Source organism: Erinaceus europaeus, chromosome 16, assembly GCF_950295315.1.
Source record: "Erinaceus europaeus chromosome 16, mEriEur2.1, whole genome shotgun sequence".
NCBI classification, from domain to species: domain Eukaryota; kingdom Metazoa; phylum Chordata; class Mammalia; order Eulipotyphla; family Erinaceidae; genus Erinaceus; species Erinaceus europaeus.
In genome coordinates this window covers 9,093,654-9,106,126 of record NC_080177.1, presented here as the reverse complement: position 1 = coordinate 9,106,126, position 12,473 = coordinate 9,093,654, and the positions used below count along the sequence as shown (strand labels likewise).

Below are 12,473 nucleotides of genomic sequence, written 5' to 3'. Positions count from 1 at the left end.
CCCGCTGCGTTGTACCGCCCGACCCCCCCCCCATCCTTTTTTTTTTTTTTTTTTTAAAGCTTTCTCTCACTTTGGAAAGTCTTGTAGGACTCTGTCATGGTTGTCTCCAGGGTAGTTCCATTTCCAAGACTGATTTAGACGGACCAATTCAAAAGTGCTCTCTTCTCCAGGCCCTCTCGGTATGTCTTCTGTTAGCAGGAAGATAGGATGTGTTCAGTTGCATATGCTGCCCATGGAGTCAAATCATTTCCTACTTTTCCTTTTCAAGGCTGTATCCTTAAACCTGCTCCAAGAACTCACTTGGACAGGGAAGGGGGCAGAAAAACTCAGGTTGGCTGAAGGTCAGTTTTCAGGTCAAAGTGGCAGACGCATAGCGCTTTCTCCACTTTCTGTCTCTCTTGGCTGGTCTGCGCATTGACAGGTAGATTCATACTCCCAGCCTGTCTCTCTCTTTCCCTAGTGGGGTAGGGCTCTGGGGAAGTGGGTCTCCAGGACACATTGGTGGGGTCATCTGCCCTGGGAAGTCCGGTTGGCATCATGGTAGCATCTGGAACCTAGAGGCTGAAAAAGCATTAAGATATAAAGCAGAACAAATTGTTGACTCATCATGAACCTAAAGGTTGGAATATTACAGATGAAGACTTGGGGTCTCCATTTTGGAAAAAGCTAGTAGGTCTATTTTAGGTATATTCCAAGGTGCCCGTGACCCTACTAGCTTTTGCCTGCACCTGACATCTAATATGCAGGTGAGTTGTTATCTGAGGGGATGGTGTCATAGTTGGAAAAAGGACCAGAAAGCTGGATCAGGGAAGACAGTAGTACTTTCTGTTAAAACTCCCACCCCATGATAAAAACCATCGATTTACTATTCCCTCTAGACTTGGGGTCCAATTGTTTATATATTTGTATCCCAAGTGGCTTAACAATGATGGCACCTGGTCAGATTCACAAAGTATTAACATACAATCCTGTTTTATTTTCACCAGCGCACTGCTCAGCTCTGGCTTATGGTGGTGCAGGGGACTGAACCTGGGACTTTGAAGCCTCAGGATGGGAGTCTCTTTCATAATTATTATGCTATCTACCTCTGCCCATTTATTTATTTATTTTAATTATCTTTATTTATTGGGTAGAAACAGTGAGAAACTGGGAGTAGGAGGTAGATATAGAGGGAGAGAGATGGAGAGACACCTGTAGCCTACCTTTACCACTCGTGAAGATTTCCCCTGCAGGTGGAGATTGGGGGAGCAGATCAAACCCGGGTCCTTGTTCATTGTAACACATGTGCTCAACCAGGTGCATCACCACCCGGCCTCCAATACAACACTTTGAACAAGAGGTCATGTGTCTCTCAGCTGAGGAAAACTGGACAATATTCTCTCAGAATCTTTCAACTGAGGAAAATTAGCCCCCCCCCCCACCAAAAAAACAAACAAACTGTTTTTTCAACTGATTTTCATCAGTACCTTTCAACATAGAGGTCCTGGAATTTAACAAAATCTTTCAAAAACTGATAGACAGTTCTCTGAGTCAATTCTCAAGGACTGTCTACCAAGCTGACACCTTCAAGACTATAAATCACTCACTCTACAGTTAGAAAGTTCCAGAGGAGCACATAGCCCTCATGGTGTCCTTGCTGGTACTAAGGCCCTCATTCCTGCTGGGCTAGTGACGCGAGAGAGATGACCCAGGAAGTGAGCTGATGGTGGCGAGGCATTTCAAATTCTGTATTCCTTCCCATGCCCAAGCTCTTAAAGGCCTGAAAATGGAAGTGGCAAGTTGGAAGCAGAAGTGGCTTGACAATAACATACATGGTTAGCAAAGGGGCGGAGAAAGGTAAAAGGGGCTGGGAAAGGTAGGAATTTCCTTAGCAACTGTTGTGAGGGGTTTAACTGGTAGGATTAATAATACCCTGCAGGCAGGGAGGGTCTTGAGGTTAGAAAAAGAATATATCAAATGAGCAGAATAGGTGGGGAAATAGGGAGGAGGCCTTGAGTCATTTGTTAGACAAAGCAGAACATTGATATGTAGTTACTAAGAGAGCTGGCCATTGTATCAAGGAATGCAGGGTGAAGCAGGGGAGCCAGCTTAATGTTTTAAGGAACGCCGAGCCCCTAGAGGCAGAAAAATGCAGGGTCTCTGGAGACAGGGAGTAAGCTGACAGGGAGGCAGAAAACTGAGGTCCATTTGTCTCCCAAGCTGAACCTCAGAAAGAGTGAGTCTGACAGGGAGATAAGTTTCCTTAGTTCCCCATTTTTCAATGGGAAAAACCTCACCATGCTCAACCTGGTTCTCACAGTATTCCCGGCAGGTCCTTGATGATCTTAGACAGATGGATAATTTGCTCTGAGTCCCTTTGTGGACGCCATGTTGTTGAATGAGAAGAGCCACACAGATATAGCAGCCAGACTCGTATTTTCAGTCCACAATCCTGAGTTCAGCTTTTTTTTTAAAAAGAAATGATATATGAAAATTTGCCAATACAAGTTATGTTACTTTTATGAAGAATGGGTGGTTTGGTCAGAAGAGGGAGAGACAACCACTTGTAGAAGGAATTCCACACTGTATTGTCAAAACCACCACCTCGGGCTCTTGACAGTGTTACTCATTCTTCAGAAAGTTGAGAACCTAGATTCACAGGCACAAAGGATGATCACTCTGAAACCCTGTGATACTTTTCCACCCTGTAAGTCAGCAGCAGACATGGAAATATAGGCACATGAGGGGACCAGGAGGTGGCACACTGGGTTAAGTGCACACAGTACAAAAAGCAAGGACCTGAGAAAGGATCCAGGTTCAAATCTCTGGTTCCCCACCAGCAGGGGGAAGGTTTGCAAGCAGTGAAGCAGGTCTGCAGGTGTCTTTCTCTCTCCTTCTCTATCTCCCCTCTCAATTTCTCTCTCTCCTGTTCAGTAAAAATGTAAAAAATGGTTGCCAGAAGCAATGGATTCAAAGTGCCAGCACTGAGATAAACCTGGAAGCAAAAAAAAGAAAGAAGGAAAGAAAGAAAGAAAGAAAAAAAAAGAGATAGGCAAATGGATCTTTTTTTTTTTTTTTTTTGGAGTAGCTGCTTCTTTCCTTTTATTTTTCTTTTGAACAATGGTCCTATGACAGGAGAGTCTGGGCATAAACTGGGCTGATCTGGTTGAAATACCTGCTTGCCTTCTCATATATTGCCAGTGTTTCTCTTGCCTCGCTCACTTCTCAGAATGACTGGTTCTTGTGAAAATGCTCAGGAATGATGAATCTGAGCCTGCTCTCTTCTCTGAGAGCAGAAGCCAAAAAAGTGGGTATGAGAGCTACCGGCCACTTTCTACCTTGCAGAAATGGAGGAGAAACTTGAGACCACTTTCTTGGATGTCCCATGATGAGCAGAAATTATATTTTCAAGGGACTGAAAGAAGATGGAGGGGAGGGAGATAATGTCATTTAAAAAAAAAAGATTTTATTTATTTATTCATGAGAAAGATAGGAGAGAGAGAGAGAAAGAACCAGACATCACTCTGGTCTCTGGTACATGTGCTGCCAGGGATTGAATTTGGGACCGTGTGCTTGACAGTCTAATGTTTTATCTACTGCACCACCTCCCAGACCACGGGAATATGTCATCCACATTTTTTTTTTTTTTTTTTTACAGAGCCCAAGAAATCTTCCCCTGGAACTGGGAACACATCCTGTTGTGAGAGCTCCCCTAAGCAAGAAAGAAGCCTCTAAAGGTGAGAGTTTTTCTTTCCTCTTCCTCCTCCTCGTCCTCTTCACCTTCTTCTTCCTCCTCCTCCTCCTCTTCTTTGCCCCCACCTTAGATTCCCACAAAGAGTCATTACAAAAGAGAATGCAATCATACTTTCAGAAAGTAGACACAATTATGGCTAGAAGGTGGATCCTCATCTTCTCTTGGGATTTCTCCACCTGGCAATGTCTGGTTCTCTTTGAAAGTCCTCAGGACCCTGCACTGTATTGAAGACGTGGCTGTAGCTTGGAGCATCAACAGACGTATAGACAAGCATTAAAAAGGGGTGGGGAGTCAGGAGGTAGTGCAACAGGTTAAGCGCACATGGAGCAAAATGCAAGGACCGGGTAAGGATCCCTGTTCGAGCCCCCGGTTCCCCACCTGCAGGGGAGTCGCTTCACAGGCGGTGAAGCAGGTCTGCAGGTGTCTATCTTTCTCTCCCCCTCTCTGTCTTCCCCTCCTCTCTCCATTTCTCTCTGTCCTATCCAACAACGAACGACATCAACAACAACAATAACTACAACAATAAAACAACAAGGGTAACAAAAGTGAATAAATAAATAAATATTAAAAAAACAAAACAGCCCCCTAACTACCACCAAGCAAAACCGAACTGGAGAAGAAGGAGCTCCAAGGAGTTCCAGTTTTTCTACCTACAATGTATGTGAGAATTGGTGATCTGGAAACAAATGTTAGTCTGTTTTCCTCTCTGTACCAGAGACCTAGTGAGACCTTATTTCAGGCATACTGTGAAGATTAAATCAGACAATAAAAAGTTTTTTTCCTTTTTTTATTAGTGATTTAACAATGATTGACAAGAACATGGAATAAGAGGGGTACAATTCCATATAATTCCCGCCACCAGGATTCTCTAACCCATCCCCTTCATTGGAAACTGCCCTATTCTTTATCCCTCTGGAAGTATGGACCCAAGATTGGAAAGAAGTGATTCTGACCCAACACAAGCAAGCACCCATTCCATAGATGCATAGCTCTGTGTGTCTCTGCTGAGAAATAAATATATTTTCTACCTTGGGTAGGCTAAGAGTTCTATTCATGTACTTATTTTAAAAATGTATTATCTTTTATTTACTTGATAAAGACAGAAATGGAGAGGAAGAGGAGCTGAAGAGGGAGAGAGAGAGAGACTTTACAGCACTGCTTCACCACTCTTGAAGCTCTCCTACTGCAGGTGGGGACTGGGAGCTTGAACCTGGATCCTTGCATCGTCCCCATACTTTTTCTTCTTTTTTTTTTTTTTTTGAAACCCTTTTCCCCAATAAGCCATGAACCCCAGTCGCAGAGTAAGTTGGGTTTTTTTTTTTTTTTGAAATGCGGGTCTGTTATCTTCTGAGGGTTGCCTGTTACCTGACTAAATCTGCTCTCTGCTCACCAACTACTGTCTTTTGGTTAAGCAGTTTCCTGAGTGGCTAGCAATGAACCTTTGGTTTGATAAAGGTTGCAAAACTGTTTTCCCAACTTTTCATAAATATTGATTCATCCTAAAAGTAGCTACTGATTTGAAAAGTAGTTGAATTATAGTGCATATAAATTATGTTCTTATTGTATAATATATTATTATCATTGGCATAAATAAACCTTGTGGCCACTTCCTTTTAAGCATTGTCTCTTGGTTCAAAATACAGAATAAGCACATCTCTTAAAAGTGTCAGACATGTTAGATTTTTTTTCTCACCTCCACTGGAAAGAGTAATCGATCAACATGCACAAGGACCCAGGTTTGAGCCCCTGGTCCCCACGTGAAGGGGAAAGCTTCACAAGAGGTGAGGCAGGGCTGCAGGTGTCTCTCTCCTCTACCTTCTCAATTTCTGACTGTCTCTATCCAATAAATTCAGATAATTTTAAAAAAGGAAAGAAAGTAACATAAAACAACCAATGCATTTTAGAAGTTAACAATGTCCTTTATGAAATTTAGGCTAAAAAGAACCCCGAGTTACATATTCTTGTAGATTGCAAATGAGTTATGGTTATTTGAAAATGGTAAGAGGGTAAATGACCAACTAGAGAATTTACAGACATTGGTGAAAGACTTCTGGGCCCAGCTAGCTTTCTCTCCAAGTCTAACTTCCCAAGGAACTTACTTGAAACATTTTACAATTTCATGCAGGAAGAGTTTCAAAATAATGTAAAGTTATTCTAATCTTCCCTCAATCTGGTTTGATCTCTGAGCCTCAGGTGTGAACATCGTTTGCAAAGCCCCAGCCCAAAAAACACAACCCCAAATCCCCTACCTCAAGACCTAGCACCTAGCCCCCAGCCCCAGCCCCAGCCCTAGCCCCAGCCCCCAGCCTCCAGCCCCAGACGCAGCTTAAGAGTGGCTAGATATGGGGACTGGGTGGTGGCACACCTGGTTAAGCACACATATTACCAAGCACAAGAACCCAGGTTCTAGCCTCCACTCCCCACCTGCAGGGAGTTTACTTCACGAGTGGCAAAGCAGATCTGCAGGTGTCTTTCTCTCTCCCTCTCCCCATTTCCTTGTCCTCTCTCAATTTCTGTCTGTCCTATCTAATGGAAATTAGAAAGGAAAAAAAAAATTGGTCACTGGGAGTGGTAGATTCCTAGTGCTGGCACTGAGCCCCAGCAATAACCCTGGTAGCAATAAAAAAAATTTTTTAAAAAAAAGCAAGAAAGAAAAGAAGGAAGAAAGAAAGAAAGAAAAAATACTAGTTTGATGCCACATGTAGCTGATGAATTCACATGTGGCAAAAGCATCCTTGTAAATAGATTACTAAATACAGAGTAAGAAATGCTTCTCCCCTCCCCCACCCACCCATCCTTTTTTTTTTTTTTTTAAAGGGCCCTTGGTTTTCTAGAACTGCACACTTTCTGCATCCTGTATAAGAGCCATGGCAAAGACCAGGTTGCCAGAGGGTGGGGGCAGAAGGAGGAATGAAGGGTGGAGACTTCCTCATACGAATCACACCTCTGGGTCAGCAGGTGTTCATTTCTGCTTCCCTCTCTCCCAGGGTAGAAGTGGAGGTGGAGCCGGGCAACCCCACCTGTGCAGAGGTCTGGTTAGAGACCTCCTCCTGTCAGCCGGGTGGATGAGGTTTGTACAGAAAGAGAAAATACTCTTTCTTTCTTTGTTTTTTTCCATCATCACTTTGGAGGTGAACTTGACATTCCCAGGAGCATGTTTTGGGGGCAGTTTGTAACTGAAGGCATTTTGTTCTGTCCAAGGATTCCACCCTCCTCCACCTCGTCTTTCTCCTCCACCTGTGGCTCTCTGCCTGGGTTCTCCTGACTGCCGGTGCCCCAGGATGAACTGGTGGAAGAAGATGTGCCGGCAGCACTACCTGTGGGCCTTGGGTTGCTACCTGCTGCTGGCTGTCGTTGTCTTCAAACTCTCTCTCCGGTCCAGATGTGACCTGGACTCCCCGGATCTGGAGTCCAGGGACCTGCAGAGTCTGCACTGCAGAGACACCCTCTACCACTCTCTGAAGCTGCCGGCCAAGAGCTCCATCAACTGTTCTGCCATCACACGGGGGGACCCCGAGGCGGTGAGAGGAGCTCTCCTGAACAACCTGGAACACAAGAAGAAGCGGATGCCCCTCTCAGACCCTGACTACCTCAACCTGACCCGGGACTGTGCGCACTTCAAGACCCAGAGGAGGTTCCTGACCTTCTCCCTGAGCAGGGCCGAGCTGGCCTTCCCCCTCGCCTACTCCATGGTGGTCCATGAGAAGGTCGAGAACTTCGAGCGGCTGCTGCGGGCTGTGTATGCCCCCCAGAACATCTACTGCGTGCACGTGGACCAGAAGTCCCCCGACTCCTTCAAGGACGCGGTCAAGGGCATCATCTCCTGCTTCCCCAATGTCTTCCTGGCCAGTAAGTTGGTGCGGGTGGTGTATGCCTCCTGGTCCCGGGTGCAAGCAGACCTCAACTGCATGGAGGACCTTCTCCGGAGCCCGGTCCCCTGGAAGTACTTCCTCAACACCTGCGGGACCGACTTCCCCACCAAGACCAACGCCGAGATGGTGCTGGCCCTCAGGTTGCTGAATGGGAAGAACAGCATGGAGTCAGAGGTGCCCACCGAGTACAAGAGGTCCCGCTGGAAATACCACTACGAGGTGACAGACACTGTGCGCGGCACCGACAAGCTCAAGGACCCTCCCCCAGAAAACCTCCAAATGTTCGTTGGCAATGCCTACATTGTGGTGTCCAGGGCCTTCGTCCAGCAGGTGCTGGAGAACCCCAGATCCCAGCGGTTCATCGAGTGGGTCAAGGACACCTACAGCCCTGACGAGCACCTGTGGGCTACCCTGCAGAGGGCTCCCTGGATGCCTGGCTCTGACCCCTATCACCCCAAGTTCCACAATTCAGACATGAACGCCATTGCCAGGCTGGTCAAGTGGCAGGGCCACGAGGGGGACATCAGCCAGGGGGCACCCTATGGACCCTGTTCGGGGGCCCACCAGCGGGGCGTCTGCATCTACGGGGTGGGTGACCTGCACTGGATGCTGCAGACCCATCACCTGCTGGCCAACAAGTTTGACCCCAAGGTGGACGACAATGCCATTCAGTGCCTCGAGGAGTACTTACGCCACAAGGCCATCTATGGGAAGGAGCTCTGAGGCCGCTGCTGCCACTGGGGACTCCTGCAGACGTGCAGGATGGAGTGGGGTGGGGGCAGGGGTTGCCCCTGCAGTGTGGTGAGTGTATCTGCTGTGGGGTCTTCTGCTACGGCGCCTGGTAGCCCCTCCACTGGTCCTCTCAGATGGAACACAAGAGCTGGTTCTTAGCAAGAAAAGCTGGGCAGAGGGGGGACCTTGTCTTGTGAAATGTGGTAGGAGTCAGCTTGTCCTTCCTGATCCTTCTTGGATCATGGGGAAGGAGATTCCATGGAGAGAGAGAGAGAGAGAAAAAGAGAGAGAGAGAGAGAGAGACCCCCTTTCACACAATCAAGTGAAAAAGAAATAGTCCTTGATTGAAAGCCCTACCTCTGTTTTCTGTCTTAGGAAGCCAAAGAGAAGGGGACAGTGTGATTGACAGTCTCGTAGCTGTTAGTAATATTTAACAATCTCGGGTTCTAAGACCACTCTGACTGATGGCAGGAGGAGCAGGGTCAAAGACAGACCGGGGGGCAGAGCTGCTGCTTTTCTCAGTGAAAGCCTCCTCGCTCTGACTCACGACTCTGCCGTGAGGGGAAAAAGCAGGGGAATTTGTCCAGTCTGACCACCTGTGAGAGTGGGAGTGGGTAATCTGGAACATTTGTGTGTGGGGGGCAGTTGGAGACAAAGGTTATTGAACTATTTATTAATAATTATGTTGGGAGACAGGAATAGACTAGTACTTTCTAGCTAATCTTGGAAGTCTGGTTATTCCATAGTTCCGCTTCTTGAATAAAAACTCCCATGTCATTGAATGGGAAAGTCACTTCTGGTGGTTCCGGGGCTTATACATTTCCTTGAAGAGAAACAACAGAAAGGGGGGGGGGACTCCCCTCCCCAGTGTCACTCAATGAAACAGTCTTCCTGAGCCAGGACTATCAGGAAGTGGTTGACTTGTCACAGTCCAGTGTGATGGGAAAGGGACAGTCTATAACAGGTGCTCTGTGCGTTGCTCCAGAAGCCTCTCTGCACGGCAAGTGCTCTGGAAAAGCACAGCTTAGCTCTTCTCCACAACCTGCCTTGTGTGAGTGGACTGACACTCCCGTGAATATGCTCACGAGGGAACCCGTGTGTGTGTGTGTGTGTGTGTGTGTGTGTGTGTGTGTGCCTGTAACAGTGCTCCACTTCACCACGTGTCCCCTTGCCCTGTGACTGTCCCTCGCCCCCTCTGAAGGGGACATACTGCTGCTTTTTAGGGAGAGGACAGAACTCCCTAAGATATATGAACCCCAAGTGTCACAGTCAGCCTCCTCAGGGCATGTTTTTGTGGCATAAATGATAACTGCTATATGGATAAGCTAAAACCAATAAACAAAAACTGAAGTTAAAAGAAAAATGACGGGAGTCTGGTTGTCATTTTGAGGAAGACGGGTCGGTGGAATCTTTCAAATGCTGATAATTTCTTGAGAATCATATGCAGGTAAGTAAAAGTACTCTTAAAAGATAAGGTCTTGGGTGGGGTTAGATAGGATAATTGTTATGTACAGAGACTCTTACACCTGAGGCTCCAAAGTCCCAGGTTCAATCCCTGGCACCACCATAAGCCAGAACCGATTAGTGCTCTGGTACAAAAAAAAAAAAAAAAAAAAAAAAGTCTTAGAGGGGCAGGGGGGTAAAACAGAAGTTTATGCAACAGACTTTTTTTTTGACTGAGGCTCTACGGTCCCAGGTTCAGTCCCTGGCACCACCATAAGCCAGAGCGGAGCCATGCTCTGATTAAAAAATATAAAAGCAAGAAATCAATAACCCAAGTTCTCCTTATCGATAGAGTCATATCTCTCCCAAGTTTGTTTTGTGTGTTTCAGAAATCAGACAATTAAACCAACAGATCTGTTGGATTTTCGCTTCCTCTGAGTCATAGCAGTTTCATTAATTTTTCTCTGGAGAGGAAGAGAGCTTACAAATGCATTGAGCAGCTATGTTTGTCTTACCTCTCAAGGTTTGAACTTCCTGTGTGTTTTGGATTTGTGGACATTTCTGCTATGTGCTCTACCTATGGTAATTCCTGCTCTTGAATGGGTGGGTTTTGTTAAGACAGGAAGAAAAGGCAGCTCATAACTTGGCTTGAGGACAAAGGACAAGGCTCAGTTCTCTGTGCCACAATAGGGCAGGGCTTAGGAGTGCTTTGGTTAAAGAAAGGAAGGGAAGGAGAAGGAAAAGCAGTCCAGGAGGTGGTGACACAGTAGATAAAACATTGAACTTTCAAGCATGAAGTCCCAAGTTTGATCCTTTGCACTGCATGTGCCAGAGTGATGATCTGCTCTTCCTTACTAAAAAAAAAAAAAAAAAATCTTTGGGGGGGGAGGGCAGAGGGTAGACAGCATAATGGTTACACCAACGGATTCTCATGCCTGAGGCTCCAAAGTCCCAGGTTCAATCCATTATTTACCTGGAGAAATTATTTACCTGGGGAAATAAAGTATTTAGATTAAAACTAGATGGCGGAGACTCCAAGAAGAATTTTGGCCCATACTCTCAGAGAAGGAAATGCTAGGGGAAGAGGACCAGAGGGCTCCAAACTCCAGATCCACTGGATCCCGGATTTCTTGTTATCAGGAATGTTTGTTTTGGCACCATCACTGAGAGGATAGAGATTCTGGAGAACACCCCAGGAGGTCAAGTCACTATTGGATTTATCTCAGAGGTAAGAGGAAAAAGGAAGGACAATTATGGGATGATCTTGTTAGCGGATTATAGAGAATTGAAACACATCAAGTTGAAAAAGGAAAAAAACAGGGTGGGGGGGGCGAGTGGTGGCGCAGTGGGTTAGGTGCACATGGTGCAAAGTGCAAGGACCGAGTAAGGATCCCAGTTCGAGCCCCTGGCTCCCCACTAACAGGAGGGGGCGGTGCAGGGGGGGGGCAGGGGTGGCTTTGCTGCGGTGAAGCAGGTCTGCAGGTGTCTGTCTTTCTCTCCCCTCTCTGTCTTCCCCTTCTCTCTCGATTTCTGTCTGTCCTATCCAACAACAACAACAACGATAAACACAAGAGAAAAAAATGGCCTCCAGGAGCAGTGGATTTGTAGTGTAGGCACCCAGCCCCAGCGATAACCCTGGAGGCAAATGAAAAAAAAAGGAAAAAAACTGACATAGTCCACCCATACCTAGGGAGAAGTATGGTGGTTACCGCTGGAGGGTGTGGGGGTGGACCCAGTGTACAGAGAGCAGTTAGCTCAGTGGCAGTGTACAGGACCTGCATGCCTGAGGCCCAAGGTTCTGTCCCCAGCACAATGTTGACTAGAGCTGAGTGTTTCTCTGGTCTTTGACATTATTATTATTTTTTTTAGTGGAAAAAAAAAATAGTGACCCAGGAGGTAGCACAGTGGATTAAAAGTAAGATTCTCCATCATGAGGTCCCAACTTCATACCCCAGCATTGCATGTGACAGAGTGATGTTCTAGCTCTCTTTCCTCCTCTCTCTCATTTCTTTTCTTCCTCATTCTTTCTTTGTTCCTTTCTCCTTTCCCCTCTCCCTCCCCTCCCCCTTTCCCTTTCTTTTTTTTTTTCCTCTTTCTTTCCCTTTCTTTCTTTCTTTCTTTCTTTCTTTCTTTCTTTCTTTCTTTCTTTCTTTCTTTCCCTCACAGCCTCAGGCATGAAAGTCTATTTGCATAATCACTTGTGTTGTCTCCCCTGCCCCTCTCTCACTTTTTAAAGGAAAGGACACATAATTTCCTGCCTTGTATTCCTGATCTGAATGGAAGATCAGGTCTGTCTTCTTCCATTTGAGAAGTCATTTATCACAACAGTGATTAAGGCTCAGTTCCCATCTCTATGAAGTCTGACTAGGTGACATGTGATCAGTGATTCACCCGGGTCACAGATACTAAGCTCTTATTACGGTTTGATGGACGCTGCTCTAGATATACCAGGGGCATGGCAGTCGGTGAAGCAGACAAGCCCCATGTTCCTCTTTCACGTTGAACTCACATTAGTGGGAAATCACTGTGATTGTGAGGTGCCCAGGAGAGGCTCCTGATGGGGACATGAAGGGCCCCCTCAGGTCACAGGAGGGAGTCTGAGGGGACTGGCAGGGCAGTGTGGCTGAGGGATCTGCTGGTCTGGCCTTTTTTTCTTTCTTTCTTTCTTTCTTTCTTTCTTTCTTTCTTTCTTT

At 46.3% G+C, this 12,473-nt stretch overlaps 1 protein-coding gene across 3 annotated transcripts in view; it reads left to right on the top strand.

The window, feature by feature from the left end:
- Window positions 1-10,207, top strand: part of GCNT3 (glucosaminyl (N-acetyl) transferase 3, mucin type) — a 30,122-nt gene extending 19,915 nt beyond the window's left edge. For 2 of the 3 annotated variants that reach the window (XM_060174411.1, XM_060174410.1), the window contains exons 2-3: window positions 3,638-3,716; window positions 6,935-10,207. In XM_060174411.1, the coding sequence (XP_060030394.1) occupies window positions 7,015-8,328 (1,314 nt within the window). In that variant the 5' untranslated portion in view covers window positions 3,638-3,716; window positions 6,935-7,014 and the 3' untranslated portion in view covers window positions 8,329-10,207. Of the gene's footprint in view, window positions 1-3,637; window positions 3,717-6,705; window positions 6,804-6,934 lie in introns of those variants that run through there. The other variant, XM_060174412.1, reaches the window with a different exon arrangement.
- The last annotated feature ends 2,266 nt before the right edge of the window (window positions 10,208-12,473 follow it).